General features: G+C 33.3%; 2 protein-coding genes across 2 annotated transcripts; both read right to left on the bottom strand.

Annotated features, from left to right (window-relative positions):
* Positions 1-1,355: 1,355 nt before the first annotated feature.
* LOC141710846 (uncharacterized) lies at positions 1,356-3,398 on the bottom strand. Its single transcript, XM_074513357.1, has 2 exons — positions 2,478-3,398; positions 1,356-2,395 (listed from the first exon to the last, which is right to left on the bottom strand). The coding sequence occupies exons 1-2, from the start codon at positions 2,719-2,721 to the stop codon at positions 1,599-1,601; spliced, it is 1,041 nt and encodes a 346-aa protein (XP_074369458.1). The 5' UTR covers positions 2,722-3,398; the 3' UTR covers positions 1,356-1,598.
* Positions 3,399-3,975: 577 nt separating this feature from the next.
* LOC141712679 (nibrin homolog) lies at positions 3,976-16,539 on the bottom strand. The gene is made up of 14 exons (XM_074515710.1): positions 16,408-16,539; positions 16,065-16,118; positions 15,074-15,335; positions 14,850-14,929; positions 13,732-13,862; positions 8,069-8,115; positions 7,866-7,974; positions 7,425-7,511; positions 6,129-6,300; positions 5,530-5,993; positions 5,021-5,082; positions 4,831-4,933; positions 4,678-4,738; positions 3,976-4,243 (listed from the first exon to the last, which is right to left on the bottom strand). The coding sequence occupies exons 1-13, from the start codon at positions 16,442-16,444 to the stop codon at positions 4,685-4,687; spliced, it is 1,662 nt and encodes a 553-aa protein (XP_074371811.1). The 5' UTR covers positions 16,445-16,539; the 3' UTR covers positions 3,976-4,243; positions 4,678-4,684.
* Positions 16,540-26,503: the final 9,964 nt, after the last annotated feature.

Genomic DNA, 26,503 nt, shown 5'->3' with positions numbered 1-26,503 from the left:
ATACACCATACAATTATAATGTTTTTAGAGTAATTCCAACGATATCCTTATATAGGCTCTTGAGTCAAATTTTGAAGAAATGGAGATAAAATTTCTCTCCAACAAGTTTCATGTCCCCTCTATAACATTAAAAGTTTTGAATGTTTCCTCACTTTTAGGAGTGAATATCCCGTCAACTATTATTATATTATATTTTTCTTACCAGTTATTTTATATTTAATAAATGAATATAAACAGGGTAGTAACTGTACGTTTAAAACAAAACGATTAAACTTAATCTGTAGAATGTCGTTAGTATGTTTACAAATATAAAGTTAAAAATTAACATACATGTTGAATACAGAGTTGACCAAAATCTTGAATTTTATTTAAATAAACTATATGTACTGCTCTATATTATTACTTAGTTCACTACTAACTTACAATTGACATACTCAATTTAAAAAGATAAAAAAATGCATAATTGAAGTCAGAATGTCTTGCAATCATAATATACAATAATGTAAAATTTATATTATTGTTAATATTAAAGTTGATTTTAATGAAAAATATTAGTTTTTGAAATTCAACGTATGTATGTATCATGTATGTATGGAAAAATGTTAGTTTTTTTATTTACACTACTGTTAAGAAAGTAAGATTAAGTTATATGTATGTGTGTGTTAGCATGTAAATTATTGTATGTTTTATATCTCTTAGTAAATTATGACGGTTTCAATTATTTATATGCTAAATATCTGATTTATGTACATGTATAATCATTATTAACATCTAGTGATATAATTGATTACTTAACTAACATGCATTTATAATTATTCAAAAATTAAAATTATGTAATAATTAAATTGCTATAATTTATATATGATATTCACATTATCACTGACAAACAATCCATATCTATTTTTTACGCAACCGGGTATCAATCATAGTTGTAACATAAAAATGAATTATATATTTTTAAGACTTAATATTGATATTCATGATTTTTTTTCAAGAATTCGAAAGAAAAATTGTAATTATGTCGTTATTTAAACCGTTTTTAAGTTTCTTTCATTACGACTCTGATATTTCTTCATATAATAATTTGATAACATTTTATACTATTCTCCTAAAATTAAAAAATTTCAGTTCGATAAAGTTTTATAAATATCAGTTGAACTGGTTAATTCCTTCAAATTATTGAACAATATATGTTTTTTTCCTTAAATAATATAAAATGCATTGAATCAAATGCTACAATATAGTATAGATATAACTTTTATTTAAATAATTTAAAATATTTGTACAATATTATCTTAATCAATGAATATTGCTGATCTAAAAGAATTCATTTTTAAAAGCTAGTTTTTTAAAGTGAAAAATTATGAACCAAACATGAGGCATGGGGTTGGAATGAACGAAAATCATGCCCCATAACCAAGCAAACGAGCCCTTACTAAGTTGGTATGTCTCCTTTATTAGCGCGCCAGTAGAACTAACATATTTTCTCTCGTAACAACATGATTTGGAAGAGTTGGTCACGTCGACATTTTAACCGTTATACAACAAAAACAATCACAACAAAGTTTATGACTTCGCTGCAAGAACTCAAGTTACTTCTATCGGCGACAAGCAAATCCATGGCTATGGCTAGTACTTCTGCTCGTGCAATCCACCGTCATATCTCCATCCAACAACATAGCCTTAGCTGCAATATTAATTTCATTACCTACAAAAATGCACTTCTTACAATCTGCAGCGACAAGAGAAGATGTCATAAATCTATCTTCCCCGCCCATGACTGGCATTGGCACGCCCCTTTTAACCGGACTCTTGAACTCAGAACGATAAGTTTGTCCCAACACTCCTTCCACTTTATCTGTCAGTGAAAAGAACTTGAACTGCACCTCCAGATGTGCAAAACAGTCGTCTGCAGGTATTTGATAATTATGTAGACGGTCGTCTTCTTTTGTTACTGGCACAACATTTACGGACATCTCAACAACTCCTGGCAGTGTCAGGGAAATGCTGTTGTACAATGTCGTTCTTTCAACGGTTAGGTTGCTGTCAGGGGCAGTCCAGGTGGTTATGTAGCCTGATGAGATGTGAATAGGTAGCTCATCGTACGTGAAGAGGAACTGATCAACTCCGCCGTCCCATTTTGCAACTCTGTTTGCTGATAATGTGAAGGTGTGTGAACCAAACATGAGACTTAGTGCTTGAATCCATGTATTGTCGCGTGATCTTCCCTGAGGTCGTCGTCCAATGAACCGTGCATTTATGTGAAAGTTAGTGTCGGAAACCAAGCTGAAATGCTCATTTGTCTTGCCATGGAAGTAAAACATGACTCCATCTCCACCAACAAATCTTGGATCATAACAGGCTGAACCAATTCCATTGCAATTAGGCTTACGAGCTGCAGAAGAGAAAAAAGAAACTTTAGATTTAAACTAGGCATGTATATTTCCACAGACAGTAACAGGACTAGTGGTGCATACTTTTGCAGATAGCTTCACAGTTTCTGGAATTGCAGTCGATGAAGCAGCCTTTGCCTTTCTGAGTCGAGGCCTTGAAAGTTGGGCATTGCTTTGGGCAGTATATCTGTTTTCCAACACATTTGGTAGAATAGTCGGAGCAAACTCTAGATTGAGGCGAGTACTCTGTACTATCCCCTTGAGCTAATGCAAAAACCAAAAGAGCTAACAGAAGAAAAAAGAATGTATTGCAAGTAGAAGTCCTCATACTTCTCAGTGGAGTATCACTAAAAACACTATCAACTTACTGTATTCCTTCAGAAGCTAATGTTGGTAGAATACATCAATTTAAAGAAAAGAAGTAGATCTGGAATAAACAACAAATAAATGAAATATAGAAAGGTCAACTCAACTGTAATTGCAGTACGTGGTTCGGCCATTATTGATAGTATAAATTATGAGTTGTAGGCATACAGAAGCTGGCATTCCCGGCGCTTCTTGTTACTCGTCATGTGCATGCCCATGGATCTATGAACTTGTTATATGAGTTTAGATTCGGGATTTGATAAATATAAATTACTTGGCGGAACCGTCCAGAATAACATTGACCTGGCAGCTAATGTTGTCAACAGGTGGGCAACTAGTCGGAATGTGGCGTCTCGCATATGCATCGAAGACTGTCCTGTATTTCAAATCTTATGTTGCTAAAGAAGTCTAAATATTCTTCTTACAGATCCAGTCAATTTCTATCAAACACAGGTTCCAGATACCGGATGCTCATACGGGAAAGTTGACTCTTGGGCCAGGAGAAACGAATCGAGCTCCGTTTGATCTCTCAGAAGCCGAAGCTCAATCTCAATCAGCCCCCCTATATTCTTCATACATTTTACAAAAAATAAATAGATTGGAAAGAAAAACTCAGTAGCTGAAGGGTTTTGTAGGAGGAATTTTTCAGACCTTGTTCGATTTTTTATTGCTCGTACAAATTTCAATCCTGTTTAAATCCTGAGCTCATTCTAATTTTGATCCACTACAAGAAAGTATTCCTTCAAAGGTGATCATGTTTGACAATTAATTGTTAGCAAATTGAATTAGCTATTTTGACTAAAGGGTTAAATTTAACTGTTGTGAATATTATTATTTGATAAATAGATATTTAATTAGTTTTTTTATACATAGACAATCATCCACATGAAAAAGCTTTCAAAATTAGCTTTTAAGAACGAAACCACTATTCCAAAAAACTAATTACCCAACACTAATATTAGATGTTTCATTTGATTAAACCTCTAAATTTGGTTCAAAAAGCTAATTTCTATCCAAAAAACTAATTCCAAACAGAGCTACATAGTACATATACCCCATTTTCTCTTCAATCATTAAGACGACTTCTTAATGGGGCTGGAAAAGTGGGGAACTGGCCCCACCCCAACCCGAATGGAGCCTCCCTGCCCTGCTTAAATAGGAAATGGGAGCAGTGACGGGGGATCAAACTTTACTCCGTCTAAATACGGGACGGATATGATTAAAACAATTAATATAAAGTACCCACCATGGTAAAGCATTAACACTAAACCAAAACAAGATACATAAAAGTGATAAAAGGCAACTCATTTCACATTGTGTTGCCATATCTGATGTACATGTATACAGGTGCAGCCCAAGGTTAAAAATTGGCTGTTAATGCAGCCCAGAAGCGATTCTCGGTTATGTACAGCAGCCTCCGTAGGCTAGAGGAAAGCTTCACAAAATCAGGTGAGACGGAAAGGAATAGCAGAATCAATTGGTACCTGCAAAAGCCATTAAAAAATTAGCAGTCAAAACGTAGAAACATTCAAACATTATCATCATTTCCATATCAGTGATTATTTTCATTTAATGAAATATTTTATAGAAAAGTGTAACACATAGTGGTAACATATTCAAAATATCTCAAAGAATCCCAGTTATGTGATATAAAATTATAACATGCATATAAGGGTCCGTGTCCTTGGCAATCAATGGGCGTAACCATAAAAAATTTCGCGGATAGGTTTAACACTGATATTGATGTGAATCACGTCACTCTATCCGCGCTTTACTTTCATTTTTATTTTGAACTTCACCTATCCCCGGATAATTTCCGCATACAGATGGTTTGCCAACCATCTCATGCAGGGACCGGCTGGCGGCTGCATAAAAACAAATGCATGCAACTAATTTCTTCATTAAGCAATCAGCATACCTTCATTTTATCTACGAGTAAAAAGACCATGAAGAGAACCAGCTGTACCACATTTCTTTCCCTGGAATAACGAAAAACAACAAAAACTCTTCATTACAATTCTCATTTAAATTTTAATTGATGTTAATCCACTTTATTTTTAAGGGAAAAAACCTTCTCGTTGTTAAATAAGTCATCTGCAACAGCCTCCATTTGTTTCCTCCGTTTCTTTTCTTTCACAGATTCAGCTACTTCCTCATTCCCATAGTCAGAGTCTCTGTTGTCAAGAAAGAAAGTTAAATGTGATCGCAAGTTGCTATACAAGTATCAGTTAAAATGTAATAGCAAGGGACGAGGCATGTACTTGTATGGATTTTTTGCAAATGGAATCAGATTTTCAAAGCTATTCCCTGATTGCATCTCCACCTGTGTATCCATTTTAGAGTTAAAAGGAAGATTAAAGATATATTATATATATACGAGTTAAAGACTTGTGGCTGCATCAATAAGACTCAAAGATTTATCTATGCGAGTCCAACATCCACAAAAGAACAGCATATTGCAAAACAAAGTCTAAAATTAGTCATGACCTTCCTATTTATCCTAGAAGAGAAATAATTCCCTCAATTACTCTTTCCGGTGACTATTCTAATGCACATAGGATAACTACCTGACCACCTTAAGTAGTATTACCATGTCAGCCTAAGAGACTGTATTTAAATATGTAGCAGAGGAGGAGATTTCGTGCAGCACTAACTAACTTTTAATGATTAGAAAAGAAGACAATCTATTCTGAAAGTTTGTTGGAACAAATCAAAACTCATCTAGTTTCGTATGGAATTGATAGGAAGACATAAAGTAAACTTCATTCACCTTCCTGAAACGTTTAAAGTTTATGACTGCAGTGTTCCGTGAAGAACGGGCTTTCGCTGGTAAATTAAGGTCTCTGATAACTAAATCTTGGCTGTATATAATATCTGAATTTTTGGTATCAGAATCTTCATCCTTCATTCCTCTAGCTATTTTGCTACAGTATCTATCCTCTGAAGATGCTATTTGCACTGATGTTTCTACTCTTTTATTACCACGATTTGTTATCATATTCCCTATGCTTTCATTATGAAAAGATTCTTCTATGTTAGTATCATATATGTGTCCTTCAGCCCCTTGATCATCAGACGTTGCAACGAAGCCATTTGCCTTCCTTTTGCTTTCACTTTCCCCAATTTTGATTGTGTCTAAAGCAACAGAATTAGGAATTGATGTGGCTGTTTCTATTTCTTCATCAGAATCTGCTACTACCGTCTCATCTGTGGAGCATGAAGACGTAATAACCACTGCCAAAAGATATCTAAATTAGATACGATACAATAATCATATATACACCCCAGAAATTTAACTTGCATTAAAGTAAATTCCTATCAAATCAATCAAGGACCAGGGGACTTGCTAAAAAATGGTACAAGGCTTACCAGGTGGCAACACCAAAATAGAAGGATCAAGCTGTCCAGACAAAGTAGCACGTATCAAATGTATCTCATTCACTCTTAATAAAGAACTGAGGTGACGGAGGCTTTCAGAACCATCGACTGACCCAGTAGGTGTAACTAGAGCAATGCGCTCATTTCCTTCACCCTCTGAACCCTGCAATTTATATTTAACGTATATATATATGTTTAGACGTTCAGGTAACTATAACATTGACCTATCACCACTCACCAGAAGTCGGTTGACATGTAAAATTATAAGAAAAGAACTATATTTTTCAATGCAGATCATGTTCAAGTAACAACAACATTGACCTATCGCCAAAAATAAGTTTATGTAAAATACTAAGAAAAGAATAATATTTACAATACAAATCATGACAAGCTTCTTAGTTTCTCGTTGAAATCTACTTCAAGCTTAAACAGATTGTGTAGGCAAATATTTGTGCATTTCAGAGGTTTAAACTTGCAAAATTGTGTATATGCAAAACCATGTGTTTCTCCACAATTAGTATGTATGACTAGACTCTTCCTCTTTGTGAAGTCTGAGAGCAAGAAGACACCTTCTCGTTAAAGGAAGTTAATCATCTACAACTAAGGACTGTCCGAAATAAAAGGGGAGAAGAAAAAATTTGTCACTGAGACATCCACCAATGATCAGGCCTTATGCTAAATTGCTTGAGAAAAAGAAAAGTTGATAAGCTATATATCCAATCTAAAAAAAAATGAAAGGATGGTCAGATGCTTTTGATACTATTTTGTACAATAGAACAAAGGAAAGTATCTTCAGATGATAGATGGTTCGAGAGAACACAAATCATTTTTTAGGATCTGAAGATAAGTTTCTCTGCAACTCCTCTCTGTTGATTTTTCTTTCACTTTATTACTTTATAAATCTATTATAGCTTGATCTCTTCTACTTAATAAAAGTGGTGTCGTAAAGAAAATAAAGACAAGTGGACATATTTTATATGGGCATACAACTTCAGAATTTTAGCTTTAGCACTGCTGTAAAAGCAATAGTTTCAGTTTTTCAGCTTCACGCATCAAAGGATATTTGCATATAAAATGATCACACACTGACACACATCAAACTTGTCTTTGACAAGATTTGAACCCTTAACCTTCTGTAAGGGGTACAGCTTGGCTATGAGCCACCTGGTGTATATGATAAATTTATTTTGAAGGAGAATATGAAGTATGAAGAAGAAAGAAACAGTTGGCGAAAAGTGAAAAATATCATAATAAATAAATGTACACACTAAAAACAAGGAAACATACTTGAGTATTTTGATAGAATGCCTCAACAGCAATAACCTTGGCACCAGAGACCTCCAATAGAGCCTGCAACCTATCCTTCAGCTGATACTGAAGCAGCAAGATTGATAAAGTAAATTTCTAGTAACATATTATCTGCAACAAGTAACTGATTGTTTTGAGAAAAGCGTGCAAAGCTTTTGACATTCTTAATTTCCCCCAGAAGTACTTACCCTTTTCTGCTAACAAGGGCATGAAATGTACTTGCAGTTGCACAATTTATATTATATTATAGGTATCTATGTTGAGTAATAACAAAATACAAGTATGTGTGGCAATAAAACATATTTTGAATATATATTAGATCTTATTTGGTTGTTCCCAACTTCCTAGAGACAGGGATCCTCTCGGACCATAAAATTTGTAAAGTAGATAACAAAACAGATATGTCAAAACATTTAATACCTTGAGGGCTGATTCCAACAGAAAAGTGTATCCTCTTAAACAATTTTCTCTAGACACGGAATCTGCAAATTTGACTGACACATCTTCGACCTTCAGTGTTGGAGCATGACTGAGGAAGAGAACAATATGTTATCTGTTTTTATCATATATTAAATTTAGTAAAGGCAATCTAAGAGGATCTTAACAGTCCATATAATACTTACGAACTGCAGCAGGGAATTTCTGTGCATATATTGGATTCTGCAATCAACTGAAGGTCATAGTAAGCAATTAGAAATATAATAGTAAACCATGGAATGCAACCTAAAGCTTAATTTTAAGGACGTTACTCCAACTGAAAAGAGATATATCAAAAACTAGTGCACAAGGGAAGGAATAAAATCATGCAGACTACTGCCTCCCATAAAGAGAGACAAATATATACAGTATACACGTACCTCAATTGCACAAACAAACAGAATGAAAGCGAAGTTTAAAGAAATAAAAAACAAAAGAGACCTAACGAATACGACTCTCTCCACTCCAGGGAAACTAAACAATGCATGTTATTTGTGGTTAAAGTTGAAGGTATTAGTTGATCATAATTTTAGAAGCTATGTTAAAATTGGGTAGCTTGAAAGATTAACAGTAAAGCTGTCCCAACTATCACATTCCAGCAAGGTTGTCATGGTTTCCATTTGGCATCCATACTGGGGTATGGCAGGCAGAAATTGAAAGGCATCCTCGTCGCCTCATGTACTAGTGCTAAAAGGTGGTCCAATTTGGACATTGCGGATGTTAGGAGGAAACAAACACACATATACGAGATTCAATCTACCAGTGCAGAGTACACACACAAAATATTTGATGCTGAAAACACACGCCACAACTTGCATTATTAATCAAAACAATTATCAATAAAAATATCAATACATAACACCTCAATCGTGTCCCAAACCCCATACTTAAGCCAAACAAGCAAAAATCAAAACAATAATACCGAACGGTGTTCAAACTGATACTTGAGCCAACCAATGCCCAAGCATCTCCAAACGAACTACATCCCTTAAGCATACCTATCAAACATAAGATGACTATGATAGTCATCCAAAACCTAGCCACCAAGACATATCATACTTGTTCTACAAGTTTTCCCATACTTGCTATACAAACTTCCTTTCTTGATGTCCAATCTTCAAACTTTGTGACCAAAACATACCATATATAATAATTGTCTACATACAATTATTATCCAACCCAATTATGATAATCATTATCTATTCATATAAATATTACTCAATCCAATTATGTCTTGTATCACCAAACACATATGACCTATTGGGTTGAAACCCAACGGCGGATGCCTTATGGAAGCCACAACTATTTTTTTTCTTTTTAATTGTTGTACTGAAATTAAAATGTATTACATTCATTAATCATTATGTAAAATTTAACAATTTTAAATTTTTTATTCATTCATTTCAAAATATATTTTCCAAATAAACATAATTGCAACAGGGACTTCAAAATCGCAACAAAATTACTAATTTTATCTTAAAAGATAGAACTTTCAAGTTTACTTTTTCGGTTTGTTTTTTTGTGTCAGTGGGGCATAGGTCTAAAAGTAGTTAAAACAAGTTTGTTCAGTTTTTTATCCACCTAAGGAGAAGTTTTGGATTGTTAACATGAAGATTTTGTATCAACATAAGTCATGTTTTTTATTGTATTTAATTATTAATATATTGTTTGCATGTTACTTTTTCTAATATGTAGGTTTTGTTTGCTTAATGTTATTTAATTATTGATATTGTTTGCATGTTACTTTTCTAATATGTAGATTTTAAAACATTTTTTCATGTTGTAAAAAGATACTCCCTTTGTCTCATTCATTTCTATACACTTTCCTTTTTGGAATGTCCCATTTATATCTATACATTTCAAAACTTACTAAAAATACTAAAAAATTTATAATACAAAAATTAATTATACCCACTTACATCCACTATTTTCTTCCACTACACTAACTTTATACATTTAATATTGATTGACCCCATCATTTTACCCATTTTTCTTACTTTTTCTTACAACATTCCACTTTTTCTTAACCTCCGTGCCCAAGCCAAACGTATACAATTCAACTGGACGGAGGGAGTACATGTATTTTGAATTTTTAGGAGCTATATACTAAAAATGTATAATATTCAAAATAATCTAAATATTAAAAATTGATCTATACTAATTACTACATTAAAATGACTCTTAAATTTTTAAAAGAAAAGATCAATTCACATAAATGTAAACTATATAATGTTCAAAAAATAATCTCAAATATATTAAGTAATAAAATGCAAGAATAAAGTAAGTGTATAAATCTACATATTTTTACTCAAAAACTCATTTAAATCTATCACTGATGTGTGTTTCCTATATAAAGATAAATATATATATATATAACAACTAAGTTCTTTTATAAAATTATGGAGGAAATTTAAGCGCCAACATACATTGACCCGCCAAGGAAGTGAAAAAACTAGTTTGTGTCATATTTTTTTTATTTTATTTAAGTGTTTTATTGATATATAACCTATTTCTAATATATTTTTTTAAAACTTAATATTTTGTCAAATAACTCTGCAATATATAAACTGATTTTAACAAACACTGTTACAATCTATTTAATTTTTGTAAATATTTAATTTACTCTATATTTACAAAGAAAGAGTTATAATTTTTCTTAATACAAAATCAATAACATATATTATATTTACATGAATTGAAATTAAATAGTTATAATATATAAAATTATTTTACATTTTAACATATCAATTATTAATTTTGAAGAAGATATTAGTTTTCTCTTTAAATATTTTTTCATAATTTAAAACGATAACAAAAGTTGAATGTAAGTATTATTTTTATTTTATTGTACTATTAAACTTTTAATTTATAATTAAAGATATGAAACTGATGATAAAGATCGTGTGTCCCAGGGTTTACAAGTTATGATTTGGAAAATATGATAACTATTAACTATGACGTGAAACAACAGGACGAATCTTACTGTTAACAAACCAAAACTCCTAATTAGATTGATAAAAATCTAAACAAACTTGATTTAACTGCTCCAAAACCTATGCCAATGTTAAACAAAACGTTATCTTTTACAAACATTTGTTTACAAAACTAATGTAGATACTGACTTGTTATCCTACTAATTTATAAGTATTATGCTTTTAATTACTAACTTTATCTTATATATATAACTTTTAAGTTAACTGTTTATACACATTTTGTTCACAAAATTGATACAAAATTGATGTGATATTCATTATTTGTCTTTTGTAGATACTAACTTTTGTTAGTATCCTACTAAATTTATGGTATGTGTAGAATATACTTTTAAAGTAATACATACATATACATATACATATATATATATTAAAGGTCCTCCCAACACCGTAACAACCTTGCATACCGGCAACATAATCAAATCAAATTTTGATAAGCAACTATTAGTTTTTTATAAATAAATGGTAATTGATAAAGAAGTAAACTAAAAAGTATTCTAAATTACAAAGTAAACCAAAACAAAATATGTTTTATTATATAATTCTATATAAAAAAAATCTCTGTAAGCCTCTTTATAAAAGTTGTACATAAATAGTTAACCCTAACCACTAAAATCTGATCTACAATTCAAAAATCACATTATCTAGTCATTATTCAAATCTACTTCTAACAACCTAATCCAAATAAATTCAAATAATTTTGAATTATAATTTCCAACACTCCCTCTTAATTCAAATTTTAAATTCTAAATTTAATTTAAAGATGATGTACTTCCACTGTCACCATTGTTGTTAAAGCACTTCTCTCCACAATTTCTTCTGTGAACACTTCTCTCCACAATTTCATGTTGGTGCACTTCTCAGTTCTCACCAATTTCATGTTGATGCACTTCTCACCAACTTACATGTTGGAGCACTTCTCTCCAATATCATAATAGTTCTTAATCAAATTGGTGAGAAGTGCACCAACATGAAATTATGGAGAGAAATGCTCTCAGAAGAAATTGTGGGAGAAATGCTCCAACAACAATGGTGATGGTCGGAAGTACATCATCTTCAAATTAATTTTGAAAATTTGAATTAAGTAAGAGTGTTGAAAATTATATTTCGAAATTATTTGAATTTATTTGGATTAGGTTGTTAAAAGTAGATTTTGAATAATTATTAAATAATGTGGTTTTTGAATTGTTGATCAGATTTTAGTGGTTAGAGTTAACTATTTTTAAGGTGTATTTGTTGGATATAAAGCCTATATAAAGAGGCTGACGGAGTATTTTATATATATGGAATCAGATAATAAAATATCTTTGTTTTATAATACTTTTAGTTTACTTCTTTCATTTATCATTTATTTGTAAAAATCTAAAAGCAAACAAAAAAAAATTGCATTAACTTATCCAATTTGTCTCTTGTTTAACATAGTATAGGAAAACAAGTAAAATATAATAAACAATCCATAAAATAAGCTCCACTTTCACTTCAATAGGCCATAAAATTAACGTTAAGAGCCATACATTAATGAAGATCTACTGGAGAATCAAAGCTGCCAAGCATAGAAGTCAATCTCCCATCATTACGATCACATGAACTTTAACCTACTTGGATAGTAAGATCTTAACTCGTAATTCAGACATTATAATCTTGAGAGTACATATCCAATAGCTAGTAACCAGAGATGGAGATCCAAAAACCATAACAAATCTTACTAACACCATTACACCAAGTCTCCCATGTTGATTGGATGTCATGCTACAACAAAGAGCTTGAGAAAATTTGAAACTTGTAAGGCCTTACGAGATAAAGCTATATGATTTTTGGTAGACGAGTTATCTCGTTATCGGTTGTTTCCAAATAATTCTCAGCTCACCTGGGTCATTGCAAGATCAGACTTGCATCAACCACTGCAAAATAAATGTCTTCAAGTATTTGTCTTTTTGGTTTTTTTGATAAATCAGAGTCTCAGACAACTGTGGAATTGCCAATTAAAAAACTTCCTCTCACTTAATTCAGACAACTTCTTATGTCATTTCCGAATATCCATTTTGGGTTTTTTTTCCTTGCAAGTCAATATTTGCTTCTTTCCTAGGTCGTAATCTCAAAGTGCACTCCCGTAGACAAAAAGCTATAATTCCTAATAAATTAATATCTTCTGTTGCTTTTCAGCAGTGAAAGACCTAGAAAGCGTTTTCACTAAACACTTGCGGAGTTGCGGTGTATTTGCAAGCTGTTACTTGTTCACGTCATATCTCATTCAACGGAGGTGGTTGCTTTGTTAGAGGAAACAACCAAAATTTGTAGCAAGGTACTCTTTACCTGATTTCGTGGTTGAGTACACACCAAGCAGTTTTGCATGTGGGTTGCTTTGATAGTCTATACATTTCTTCTTCTCCTTTCCGGAGAATGATGCTCTAATGACCAGTAAAAGATTATTCACCACCCTATAAGTGGCACTTTTTAATTTCCTTGTAGGGTTCTTAATAGCAATAGACAGACACAATGGATTAGTTCAGGCTTCTTCATTAACTCAACAGTTTTTAGCATTACAGGATCTCACATCCTCGCCATCCTAATACTCACTAAATAGAAACATTTAGACCCCCGGTTAAAATTTCAGATTGAGTTCCATTCGAAAAACTGTACAAATTTATACTGTACATATTACCCTAGTTCTTAATGCAAAATGTACATACAGCAAGTATCGATAACATAAATACCAAAGCTCAAACCATTTAACACTTGGCGGCTGCATAGACAACACGATATATAATTACAGTGACAATTTAAACAAGAAGCCATTATAGACAAAGATGTGACTGTACCTCAACCCACTTGTGACAGACTAGAGGTTTTTTTCCCACAATAGCATCAACTACATCCACATTAAATGGTGTAATGTCATCTACAAGCACATGGGTGCACTCCATACTCCAATGACGAATAACAAATGCACCTTCACAAGACAGATATATCATCAATTATATTTCATTTTACAGTACCAAGAAAATTTAATATTTTTGCTTTCATCATCTTCAAAATTCATGTGCAACCTAAACTATGTACAACACTATGGAAGGAGGCAGAAATGGCTCTAGATTAGTACTATTCTGTCTACTTTAGACGCTAAGTTTTTAGAACAAAGCCCCGTAGTTGGCCTTCAATATCAACAAAATCTTCAATATTACAGCTTTATAAGGAGTTTTAAATGAACGGATGAAGTTAGCCTTCAATATCAACAAACTCATCACTATTACAGCTCTACAATTTTAAGAGAGGGGCAAGAAATCCTCTTACAAATCTTTAACCAAACATATCATTACTGATACTTATGGCCCACAGTTAATTCATACCCAGAACTTTCTTTCAGACACTTGATGTGTTCACAGGTAAAACAAATGAGATGGATAAACCATGCCCTGCAAAAATTGTGCTTAAGGAATTGCCAGCTTCACACTTAACGTAAATGTTAAGAAGCGTTACTATAAAAAGGCTCGATTTTGAAGAACTTTAATGTAATGTCATGACAATGTGACATAGCCTAAGAAATATTAAACACACCGCTATCAGTAACACAAAACAAGGTATTGTCAATAACAAAAACCAACATTGACTAGCAAAGTCATATTAGGAAGATGATGACATGTTCTATGCAATTTTAAGATCGTTACAGCATTACACACTAATTGAAAAGTGTACTTCAAAACTACAGTAGTTTGATCAGAGATTCATAGATAACAGAAACTATCTCACAAGAAACTTGAATAAACTATACACATCTGCCTGTACAGTACTAGCACTAATATTATCACAGCGTAAAGAAGTGAAAAACCTTTAATCTTGAAAAACAATACAAACACGAGAAAACTTTAGCTGAAGCAAAAGGAAATATAAGTTTGACAAAAAGCACTTAAGCCATGAAGTCTCAGAGAAAATTACTGACCTATTAATGATATCTTGTCTTGAAGCGTCTGAAAAGGCACAGAACAGCAGACAGAGAACTTGAAGGGAACAAAAGAAAACCTGCACATTCAAGTCAATAGTCTAACCGTTACTTCTGCATTCTTGTGCCTAATTTAGCAACTTTAAGAAGTCTTTGACTGTTGTGCAATGTGATATATGAACGAAACAAGGGCTATGTAAAGGGGTAACTACGTGTTTATTTACCTGTAAGTAGCATTACCGGTTCCAAAAGAGACCAGGTCCCCCTCTTGCAGATTTGTTTCTCTGCTGGGAAATTCATGCACTTTTTTCTTTGAGACAAGATCCTTGTTAATGATTGTCCCATACTTTGAGCAGTCCTTTATCCTAACTTTAGTAGCAACACTTGAAGTATTCCTCTGTGTATCCAACGCAATCATTGCATCAATTACTATCTCGGCATGAACTCTTGAAACTCCTTTATCTTTATTTATGATAACATCGCATCCTACATACCAAATGAAAATAATTAAATCAGGTTATCAGCCAATACCTAATAAATAATAACATCATTTCATTTTTATTTTTACAGAATATGTACAATGAAAGGCATGGTTTTCACCTAAGATAATAACAGGTTCCATTTAGCAAAATGATCATATATTATATATCTCCACTCACTTTAATAAAATCTTGCTATAGCATCTAAACCAATATACTTGCATGAATTTGTGTATATGTATCACAGCAAAGCAGCTAAAGAAGAGTTTAAGAAATAATCTAGCCAAGCAATTGAAAACTATCAACTTATCTAATTAAATAGCATAAATATCGAGGATAGCATTAAACTATACAATACTGAAGACAAAACAATCCTTTTAACTACATATATATAAAAAAATAATAGAATTATAAAATAAAATCAACATGAGGAATCAACTTTGAGGTGGTTGATAATGACTAAATCATTATGAGATGAGCTTACTTTTCTTATGGGCAGGTATATGAACCCATAAATTTTAGTAGAGAAGTAAATTTAGCTAGAATCGGAAACTCATTCCTATTGACCGGGAGTCCGTACCCCACATAAGCAATGCATTTCCAAATAATTAACAAAAATATTCGCATTCCCTTCATACTCATGTATTACACAATCCAAATCCCCTCACCCTAAATTGTAATCCAGATACATTAAGATGTTACGAAAAGAAAAAACAGTAGGCACGACGTAGAGTACCTTTTCGACCAACTTTATAAGTCCCTTTACTAAAGATATAATACCGATTTTCACCTGCACATTTGTAACAATAAAAAAAATACATTAGCACCACCCTACACATTCAAATTCAAATATTCTAGATACCACAACAATCAAATAAATGAACAAAAAAACGACATTGCGATACTTGTCTCTAACTATTATCGCCAAAACCCCCCATTAAATTTGACAGTATTAAAGTGTACTCGCAAAATGTTTGTGAAAAGTCCTCAAAGAAAAAACAGATAGTAAAGGATGAAGAAAGAGGAGTACAAGATAGAAACATGATGTATGCAAAGGAGAGATGGGGGAGATAGTAAACCTGAAAGGGGTTCGGCGGGAAAGAGGCCCCAGACCATAGCTTTCACAACTAATAACTACAATTCAATTGTTCCGCAAACACATAGCACTTGGGACTTTATAGTGCGTCTCGCAGACTCGTACCGGACAAAAATATTTGTCTTTGATTTTGGTCAAATTGACTCAAATAAACCCTCATTATTTCATTATTTTAAAAAACTGAAAATTGCATTTTAAAGTATATTAGATTAAAACCGTGCGGATGAATAAATTTTTCTTAATATTATATATTTTCTTTAAAAAATATTTTAAATTGAATTCTTAAATTTGTTTATTAAAATTTTTTATATTTACTTTTTTTAAATGATATGACTTCATGATAATTATATTAATACACATATATGTTCATAATTTTTTTAGAATAGTTAAACCTATTTAAGATAATAGTCTTAATACCGGGGGGAAAATAATATTATTATAGCGATTTTATAATTTTTTAAGAGTAAAAATACAATATCTCCATTATGTTATAACCTTGACAAAAATATTATTTTAGAGAGGTTATTACTTAATCGATAAACTATAAAAATTATTTGAAAAAAGACAATAGGACTGATTGAACGATAAAGTTTTATTTATCATTTTTACGTGTGTTTTAATAATAATAATAATAATAATAATAATAATAATAATAAGGTTTAGTTAAAAGTTAATTTTTGGTTCATATTAATAAGATTAATCTGATATTAATTTGATTTATCACGTATAAGAGTTTACATTATTTTATTTTAGCATGAAGCCCATTACTACGACCAAATCCAACTAATTATTTTTAGTTTAATTCTAATTATTTATGTCCGGATCAATAAGATAATTTTGTTTTAGCTCGGATAGGTAGTATATATGATTTTGTTTTAGTTGGTCGAATTATATTTTAATTTTAATTTTGTGTCATTTTGGATCAATTGTTGTTAGGTCACACAACACTATAGAGTGGGGTTGAATATAGTGTTTATACAATCAAATCGATTTCAACACAAGTATGTAACAAAGATCAAGTATATTCAAATAAACTCTGTTACAATATGAACTGTTGTTCTCTCTCAGTGATGAACAAATATCACTAAGAGCTGTTAGGTTACAAAGAATAATATTCTCGATAATGATAACCCATATAGTGTAAACCCTAAGCTGTATTTTTATAGTACACAGTTACAAGATATATTCTAATTGATATGGAATATAATTATGTCTCCTAAATTATATCAATTAGATATCTTCTACAAGTCTTTTAGTCCTCTAACTCTTCATGCATATTTTCTTTTGCTTTAGTCTAGATCTTCTCCTGTAAATCATTCGTATTCCTTATCTGAAAGTCTTCTCGTACTTAAGTACTGATATGTATCTTCTGACACCTTAAGTTCTGATAATAAGTTCTGACTTCAGTAAGTTCTGATTTCAGTAAGTCCCGATATGTCCTGTTGTTAAGTTCTGAAAATTAAACACAAATCAGATTAGACATGACATCTCAAATATATCTAACAATCTCCCCCAACTTGTAAATTATGAAAAATATACAAGTTAATAGATTTGATGATGTCAAAAACATTTTAAGTACAAATGCAATAAGAGTTTAATACGACAACTAACTACAACTTACAGTCCTTGTAGCTTTTACCAATCTCACTGAGTCAATCTGAATCCAAAATGATTCTTGATAAAGTTTGATATCAGTTTTTCTTCTTTATTCCTCAGGACTTGAGATAGTGTAGTTTTGACTTGCTTCAATTCTTCATTCTGACTTCCAATATGGTAGATTGCAGTCCTAAGTGCTGAGATATGGTTTCTTTCCAAACCATCAACAAGTCTAATTACCCTTAGATGAGAATAGTCTTCATTGTAGCACAGACATTTCTCTTTCAGAATGACTTCAAGTTTAGCAGAATCCTTCTTCATTGGAATTTCACTTCCATCATCTTCAACTATGTTTGAAATGAATTCTGTAACCCTTGAACCAGAAATTCTTGCTTTATCTCTTATGGTCTTTATAATGAAATTTGACCATCTCCTGGTAATCTCAGACTTTATCTCTAAAAGATAATGAAAGAATTGAAGTTCTTTCAGAGATTTGTTCAGCACATCTGATTCTGACATTTGATATGTTCTTCCATCTTCAAGAAATAGAATCAGATTTTCTTTGACATTATGCTTATCATGAGAATCCAGTACCACTTGAACATATATAACATTATCAAGGTATTTCTGTGTAACATCTTCAAGAGGTTTGTCAGTTAATAAAAATGGATCTCTTATAAGCACTTCAACTCCTGTCTTGATCTTAGCTTCATCAGAACCTAGTCCAGCTCTGTCTATTGCTTCTCTGGCTTTCAATCCAATAGTCATGAAATCAGATAACAATTGACTTTTCTTTGGATCTGATGGTTTGACATTCTTCCATAGGAGTTTCTTCTTATCAGCAACTTTCATCTTGTCTAAATCAGCTTGAGCACTGTCAGAGGTTGATTTCTTGATGACTTGATTAGAATTTGATGTTTCTTATGTTGCTTGTTATTCTTCATTCTGAACAACTTGAGCTTTGTCAGAGGTTATCTTGGATTCTTCAGTTATCTTCCTTCTTTTCAGAATTTGAATAGATTCATCTTCAACAGCAGTATCATCATAAACTTGAACCATTTTGCACACAGGTTTCATCAGGATTTGAGGAATCTTCATCTCCTGCGGCTTTGTTGGTTCATCAACTTTTCCTTTCCCTTTATCTTTGGGATCAATCTGTGATCTTGTCATGGGCTTTGAAGCCTCGGAATTTGACTTTTCCTTGATCACAATGTTTTTTACCTTAGGCCTTGGAGGTTTCTTTGCAACAGAAGCTTTAGACTTTAGATTTGTCTTCTCATCTTTAAATCTAGCTTCTTCCTCCTTGAGAGTTTCCAAATTCATTCCAGGATTATGTTTGAGAAACAATCTTCTAGCAATCTCTTCATCAAGTGTCTGGATTTTAGGATCCTTGTAGTAGACAGTAGTCTGCTTTCCCTTGAGCTTCAGAGTTTGCAGAAACTTATGAGAGTCTTGACTTCCACCTTGAATCAGAACATCAGGCTTTGTCATCAGACTTTGCTTATCAGAACTTGATATCAGACTTTTAGCATTCACAACATCAGAACTTGACTTGTTCTGTGTAGAAGATTTGCTAACATCAGAAATTACTTTCTGTGAAGATTTTCCTTGAACTTTTTCTTGACCTCTACTCTTATCAGAGTTTCCCTGGTCATCACCTTTGTCATCCTTCTTCTTCAGTATTTGAGTAGGTGAGCATTTGGACTTAACTACCTTCTCCCCCTTTTTGGCATCATCTGGAAGTAGGAGAGAGAGAAGAAGTTCTATTGAAGATTGAATCTCATCCAATTGAGCTTTTTGAGAAGCTTGATTCTGCAGGACCTCAGTAATTTGGGCATGTTGCTGTTTTTGAACCTTCTCAATGGCTTCAACTTTCTCAGAAATAGGTCTGATAAACCTCTTTTTATCTAGCTTGATCTCCATATCTAGCTTTTCAGCTTTTTCAAGAAGTTTGTCAACCTTTTCATGAGTTGTAGAATGTTGACCTTGAAGAGACTTGATATTTAGAGCAGTGACCTTGAGTTGGTGCTTGAAATCAAAATTTGTCATCAGCTCTTCAGCTTTGGAAATATGTTCAGACAGAACTTTAGAGCTTGGAATGAAATCAGATTCATTCCACTTCTTGGTCCACTCAACACCTCTGTGAGTTTCTTCCCAAGGAACAGGAGCATCTTGCTCAACAAACTTTTCAATAAGTGCCTCCTTTCCAAGAATGGGAGCTGGAGTATCTATTGAAACATTGTCTCCAGAACTTGAAAAAGACTCATTATCCTCTGATAACACAAGAGTGTGTGAGGCTATAGGAGATTCTGGAACAACTTATCTAAATTCTGATCTCCAGGTTCCTGATCCTGAATTGGTGTAGATGGTATCTCAGCCTGTAAGATTGGAGAATTAACTGTAGATGGCTGAGTTGCTGATGGAGCTTCCAGATAAAGAACAGTTGGAATGTGCAGCCTATGGATTTCAATTTCAGGACTTAATCCTGAATCTTCAACTGTAACATTGTCATGAAAAGGAGAGACATGAGGTGTGATCACTGTATCCTGAACAGTGTCTTCAGCCTGAGTTGGGGGTGACAAAGATTCAATTACTATTAGCTTTGAGATCAGAGATTCCTGATCCCCTTCCTCCGCTTCTTCAGTATCCTCAGATGGAGGCTTAGCCATATACCTTCCTGCCCTCATTTTCTTTAATCTCCTTGATAGTGAAGGAGTTGCTTGAGCAGCATCAGTGTTAGATATATTTGTGATGTCATGTCTAATAATGATTTGTGGTTAGTTTTCAGATCTTGACTAACAGGACAAATCAGGACTTAACTGAAAATCAGTACTTATACTGAAGTCAGAACTTAAGATATCAGAACTTAAGTTATCAGAACTTAAGATATCAGAGGATATTCATCAAGAGATAATATCAGGACTTAAGAAGACTTTCAGATAAGGAAGGCGGCTGATTGAAGGAAAGAAGATTAAGACAAACACAAGAAGAGATATGCATGGAGAAGAATTCTATGAATAATAGAATACTTGGAGGAAAATATAACTAATTGATATATTTTAGGATGCAGACTTATATTCGATATCAATTAGAAGATTATCTTATAACTGTGTGTCTATATAAACACATCATAGGGTTTACACAATATGTGTTATCATAATTGAGAATATTATTCATTGTAACCCTAGCAGCTCTCGTGATATTTGTTCATCACTGAGAGAGAACGGTTCCATTGTAATACTGTTTTATTAATAAGATTATTATGTGTTTCATACTTGTGTTTTTAATTCGATTTGATTGTAGTATACACTGTATCCAACCCCCTTCTACAGTGTATGTGACCTAACAAGTGGTATCAGAGCCTATTTGTTAACACATATACAGTAAAGATCTAAAACAATCATATCTGAAGAAGAACAAACTCCAACCAAGCCCACCAAAACTGAAAAAACTCCAAAGACTCAAATCCATAATCGATATGATACTATTAGGGTTCTGTTAGATATATTTGATAATGTCATGGCTAATATGTTTTATGTTTAGATTTCAGATCTTATTTGAACAGAACAAATCAGTACTTAACTGATCAGTACTTATACTGGAAGTCAGAACTTAAGGTACTGGAAGTCAGAACTTAAGGGATATCAGTACTTATGTTATCAGGAGATAGATATCAGAACTTAAGTGCTGAAGGACGATCAGATAAGGACAGTAGCTGATTAAAGTTAAGAAGATCAAGATAAACATAAGAAGAGATATGCATGAAGAAGGAATTCCGTGAAGAATGGAATACTTGGAATAGAAGATATCTGATTGATATATTTTAGGAAGCAGAATTATATTCCATATCAATTAGCGAATATCTTGTAACTGTGTAGTATATAAACACAGAAATAGAGTTTACACTAGAAGTGTTATCATTATCGAGAATATTATTTAATATAACTCTAGCAGCTCTCGTGATATTTTGTTCATCACTGAGAGATAACAGTTCCAGATTGTAACAGAGTTTATTGTTTAAATAAAGTTTGTTTTCTGTTACATAAGTTCTTGAAGTTTGATTTGATTGTAATAAACACTGTATTCACCCCCTCTACAGTGAAAGTGTGACCTAACAAGTGGTATCAGAGCTATCTGTTAACACACATACAGTTAAAGATCCAAACACAATCATGTCTGACACAGAAACTCCAACTAAGCCTACCAAAACTGAGGAATCATCAAAGATATCAACTCAGAGTCGATATGAGACTATCAGAGTTCCCATATTGAGACCATCTGAATATCCCATATGGAAGGTAAGGATGACCATGTTTCTGGAAGCAACAGATCCAGAATACCTTGATAGAATCAGGGAAGGGCCTCACAAACCTACCAAGCTCGCTGTTGTAGTTGCAGGTGAAGCAGCAATGACCGTACCAAAGGAAAAGACTGATTACACTGCTGAAGATATAGCATCTATTGCTAAGGATGCCAAGGTACGTCACTTATTGCATAGTGCCATTGATAATGTAATGTCAAACAGGGTAATCAACTGCAAGACTGCTAAGGAGATATGGGATGCACTGGAGACAAGGTGTCAAGGAACTGAAACAGTTAAGAAGAACAGGAAGACAATACTCACTCAAGAGTATGAACACTTTGACTCTAGGACTAATGAGTCATTGACTGATGTATATGATAGATTTGTCAAACTCTTGAATGACTTGTCATTAGTAAATAAGGAGTATGATCTTGAAGATACAAACCTCAAATTCCTGTTAGCTCTTCCTGAATGTTGGGATTTGAAGGCAACAACAATAAGAGACAACTACAATCTTGATGAAACAACTCTTGATGAAATCTATGGAATGCTCAAGACCCATGAACTTGAGATGGAACAAAGAAGCAAGAGAAAAGGAGGAAAGTCAAGGACAGTTGCTCTCAAGGTTGAAGAGGAATCCCCCAAACCACCTTCCTCAAAGAAAGATAAGGGTAAAGCTCTTATCATAAAATCTGATACTGAGTCATCAAGTTCTGAGAGTGATGATGACTCAGATTCTGAAAGCTTGCCTGAAACTTGTTAGGTCACACTTTCACTGTAGAGGGGGTGAATACAGTGTTTATTACAATCAAATCAAACTTCAAGAACTTATGTAACAGAAAACAAACTTTATTTAAACAATAAACTCTGTTACAATCTGGAACTGTTATCTCTCAGTGATGAACAAAATATCACGAGAGCTGCTAGAGTTATATTAAATAATATTCTCGATAATGATAACACTTCTAGTGTAAACTCTATTTCTGTGTTTATATACTACACAGTTACAAGATATTCGCTAATTGATATGGAATATAATTCTGCTTCCTAAAATATATCAATCAGATATCTTCTATTCCAAGTATTCCATTCTTCACGGAATTCCTTCTTCATGCATATCTCTTCTTATGTTTATCTTGATCTTCTTAACTTTAATCAGCTACTGTCCTTATCTGATCGTCCTTCAGCACTTAAGTTCTGATATCTATCTCCTGATAACATAAGTACTGATATCCCTTAAGTTCTGACTTCCAGTACCTTAAGTTCTGACTTCCAGTATAAGTACTGATCAGTTAAGTACTGATTTGTTCTGTTCAAATAAGATCTGAAATCTAAACATAAAACATATTAGCCATGACATTATCAAATATATCTAACAATCTCCCCCAACTTGTAAATTAACAAAATATACAAGTTTAACAGATATTTGATGATGTCAAAAATATTAAGTACAAATGCATGAGAAATAGACAAGATAACTACAACTTACAGTCCTTAAAGTTTTTACCAATTCAACTTCTGATAACAACTTCAACCTGTATAAATATCAGAATTTAAGCAGTTGTAGATCTTCGACTTGGCTTCATCATTTTCCGATCTCTCTGATGTCAGAAGTTGTTCTGAGATAATTCTTCAACAAACATTTCTCAGCATATCTGAGTTCATCAATCATTCTCCGTTTGACATCTTTAAGCTCTGCAGTATCTTCACCAGTTTGAAAATATTGCAGCTCTGAGATCATTAATCTTTGCTTTTCTCAACTCCCGATCTAGTCTTATGACATAAGCTTTGTTAGACTCTAGATTGAATTCAAGCCCCTTAATACCAAGATATGTTCTGATCTGTGCAGTATTAGGCTTCATATCAACAATATCACCATTGTGATTTCTGTACTTTGGAACATATCTGCTGTCAGACTTAACAGAATAAAGTCTTTTCTGTCTCTGAATCTGTTCCTTTAAGTAGTTTGCAGCAGTCTCTGTTATTCTGTCATCCACTTGAAGTAAGAATAATACATGTTCCAATTCTTCAAAATACTTCAATGGAATGGCATTTTGTCTTATATGATAAACCCTACCATCTGTCATGAAATACAACATGATGTATTCTTTCAAGTAGGTATGGTAAACCATCTGTACAGATTCTAGTTGATTCAATCTCTCAGGAGTTGCTCCAATACCTGGTTCACTCAAGGAAGTTGGATCATCAGTAGTGTTGTGTACTCTTCTTTCATCAGCACTTCCCAATCCAGTTTTATCTCTAGCTTCCTTTCCAGTAACTACTCTTGCTTCAAAACCACTTAAAGTAGTCTTCAAAGATTGAGTCTGTTTTGCTTTAGTGAATCCTGGTAGGAGTGTTTTAGATTTATCTTCTGATATCAAGTTAACTTGAGCACTGTCAGAGGTTACTTGCTTCTTCTGAATATCAGAACTTACAATTTCTTGACTCTGAACAACTTGAGCCATGTCAGAGGTTGTTTTAAGAATTTTTCTTGAAGTCAGAGCAAGATTATGTTTTCCATCAGTAATTTCTTCTTCCTCAGGAGGTACATAAGGCTTGATAGGTTCACCAACCTTTTCTTTACCCTTGGATCTTGGATCTATCTGTGGTTGTGATCTAGCCAAAGTTTCTTCAGTATGTATCCTCTCTTTGATCACAATGCCTTTAGGTTTTGGAAGTAACTTTTTACCAGAAGTTTCAGATTTAGATGTGACTTTCTCTGATTTAAGTCTGGCTTCTTCTTCCTTTAAACTTTCCAAGTCCATCCCTGGATTTTCTTGAAGAAATAACTGTCTTGACATTTCCTCATCAAGATCTAGAAGTTCATCAGAACTTATCCTTTTACCAGCAGCAAAACTTATTCTTTTCCCAGTATCAGAACTTGTTCTGTGACTAGCTTGTCTTGATGTAAATCTTCTACCTTGACTATGACCACTACCCATTCCAGAGTTTCCTTGGTCATCTTTTCCATCATCCTTTCCTTGCAGTGACTTGTTGGTTTTGCATTTGGACTTAATTACCTTCTCCCCCTTTTTGGCATCAGCAGGTAATAAAAGAGAGATAAGTAGTTCCACTGAGGTCTGGATTTCAGTAAGTTGCGATTGCTGAGAAGCTTGATTTGTCAGAATTTGATCAATCTGAGCTTGTTGCTTCTCTTGAGTTTTCTCAATATAAGCAACCCTGTCAATGGTAGGTTGGAAGAACTTTTTCTTATCAAGTTTCCAAACTTGTTCCTGTTTAATAAAGTTCTCCTGAATCTTGTGTAGCTCTGCATGAGTGTTGGAATGAAGACCTTGTAGATGTTTAGTACTCAATGCAGTGACTCTAAGCTGGGTTTTAAAATCATCAGAATTTAACATTTCATCAGCTTTAGTCAAGTGCTCAGCAAGATGTAAAGCATTTGGAACACATGAAACTGAGTTCCATTCCTTAGTCCACTCCTGTCCTGCAGGAGTTTCACTCCAAGGTACTGGTGCATCCCTGATAACAAACTCCTTTAGCAGTTCAGACTTAGGAAGAGTCAGTGGAGGAGTATGTCCTGAAGGTCCTGCTGCATCAGCATCTACAGTTGTAGCAGCTTCACCAGTATCTCCAACATTTGCAGCATCAGAACTTAAAGAATCAGTATCTTCTGATAAGACAACTGTATGAGTAGCAATGGAGGCTTCAACATCCTCTAATTGCTGATCTGATTCTAAGTTCTGATCAACAGCCATATCCTGATGCTCACCTAAAATCTGATCATCATCTTGATGCAGAGAAGGTGTTAGTGATAACTCAGGAGTTTGAACAGCATCAGTAACAGGTGTTGTGAAAGGATTATTTGCTGTTGGAGCTTCTAAGAAAAGTATTTCAGGCACAACCAAGTTCTGAATATCAATTTCAGCACTTGTGCCTGGATCAACAAGAGATAAAGAAGGTAAATTAGCCTTGTCAGATACAGGTTCCTGAAATGGAGTTGATGGAGAAGAAGTGACTGGAGCAAATTCCTTGTCTTGTGAGATCAGAGATTCCTGATCCCCTTCCTTAGCTGCTTCCTCCTCATCATCTGAAACTGGCCTCTGTGCCCTCTGTTTCTTGTACTTTGTTGTTGATTTGGATTCCTTGGGAGTTGCAGGAACCGTCATACGTCTAAGCCTCTTGAGAAGCCTAGAACCCCCAATTGCAGAATCCTTCTGAG

This window comes from Apium graveolens, chromosome 3 (genome assembly GCF_009905375.1).
Source record: "Apium graveolens cultivar Ventura chromosome 3, ASM990537v1, whole genome shotgun sequence".
In the NCBI taxonomy this organism is placed as follows: Eukaryota; Viridiplantae; Streptophyta; class Magnoliopsida; order Apiales; family Apiaceae; genus Apium; species Apium graveolens.
This window is presented reverse-complemented; position numbering and strand designations above follow the sequence as displayed.

Excerpts from the sequence above, each read along its gene's own strand:
- LOC141710846 (XM_074513357.1), bottom strand. The coding sequence starts at position 2,721 with ATGAGGACTTCTACTTGCAATACATTCTTTTTTCTTCTGTTAGCTCTT. Across the intron at positions 2,396-2,477 it reads CTGTGAAGCTATCTGCAAAA|CTCGTAAGCCTAATTGCAAT; the intron begins GTATGCACCACT and ends TCTCTTCTGCAG.
- LOC141712679 (XM_074515710.1), bottom strand. The coding sequence starts at position 16,444 with ATGGTCTGGGGCCTCTTTCCCGCCGAACCCCTTTCAG. Across the intron at positions 16,119-16,407 it reads TCCCGCCGAACCCCTTTCAG|GTGAAAATCGGTATTATATC; the intron begins GTTTACTATCTC and ends ACAAATGTGCAG. Across the intron at positions 8,116-13,731 it reads TCTGTCACAAGTGGGTTGAG|TTGATTGCAGAATCCAATAT; the intron begins GTACAGTCACAT and ends TATGACCTTCAG.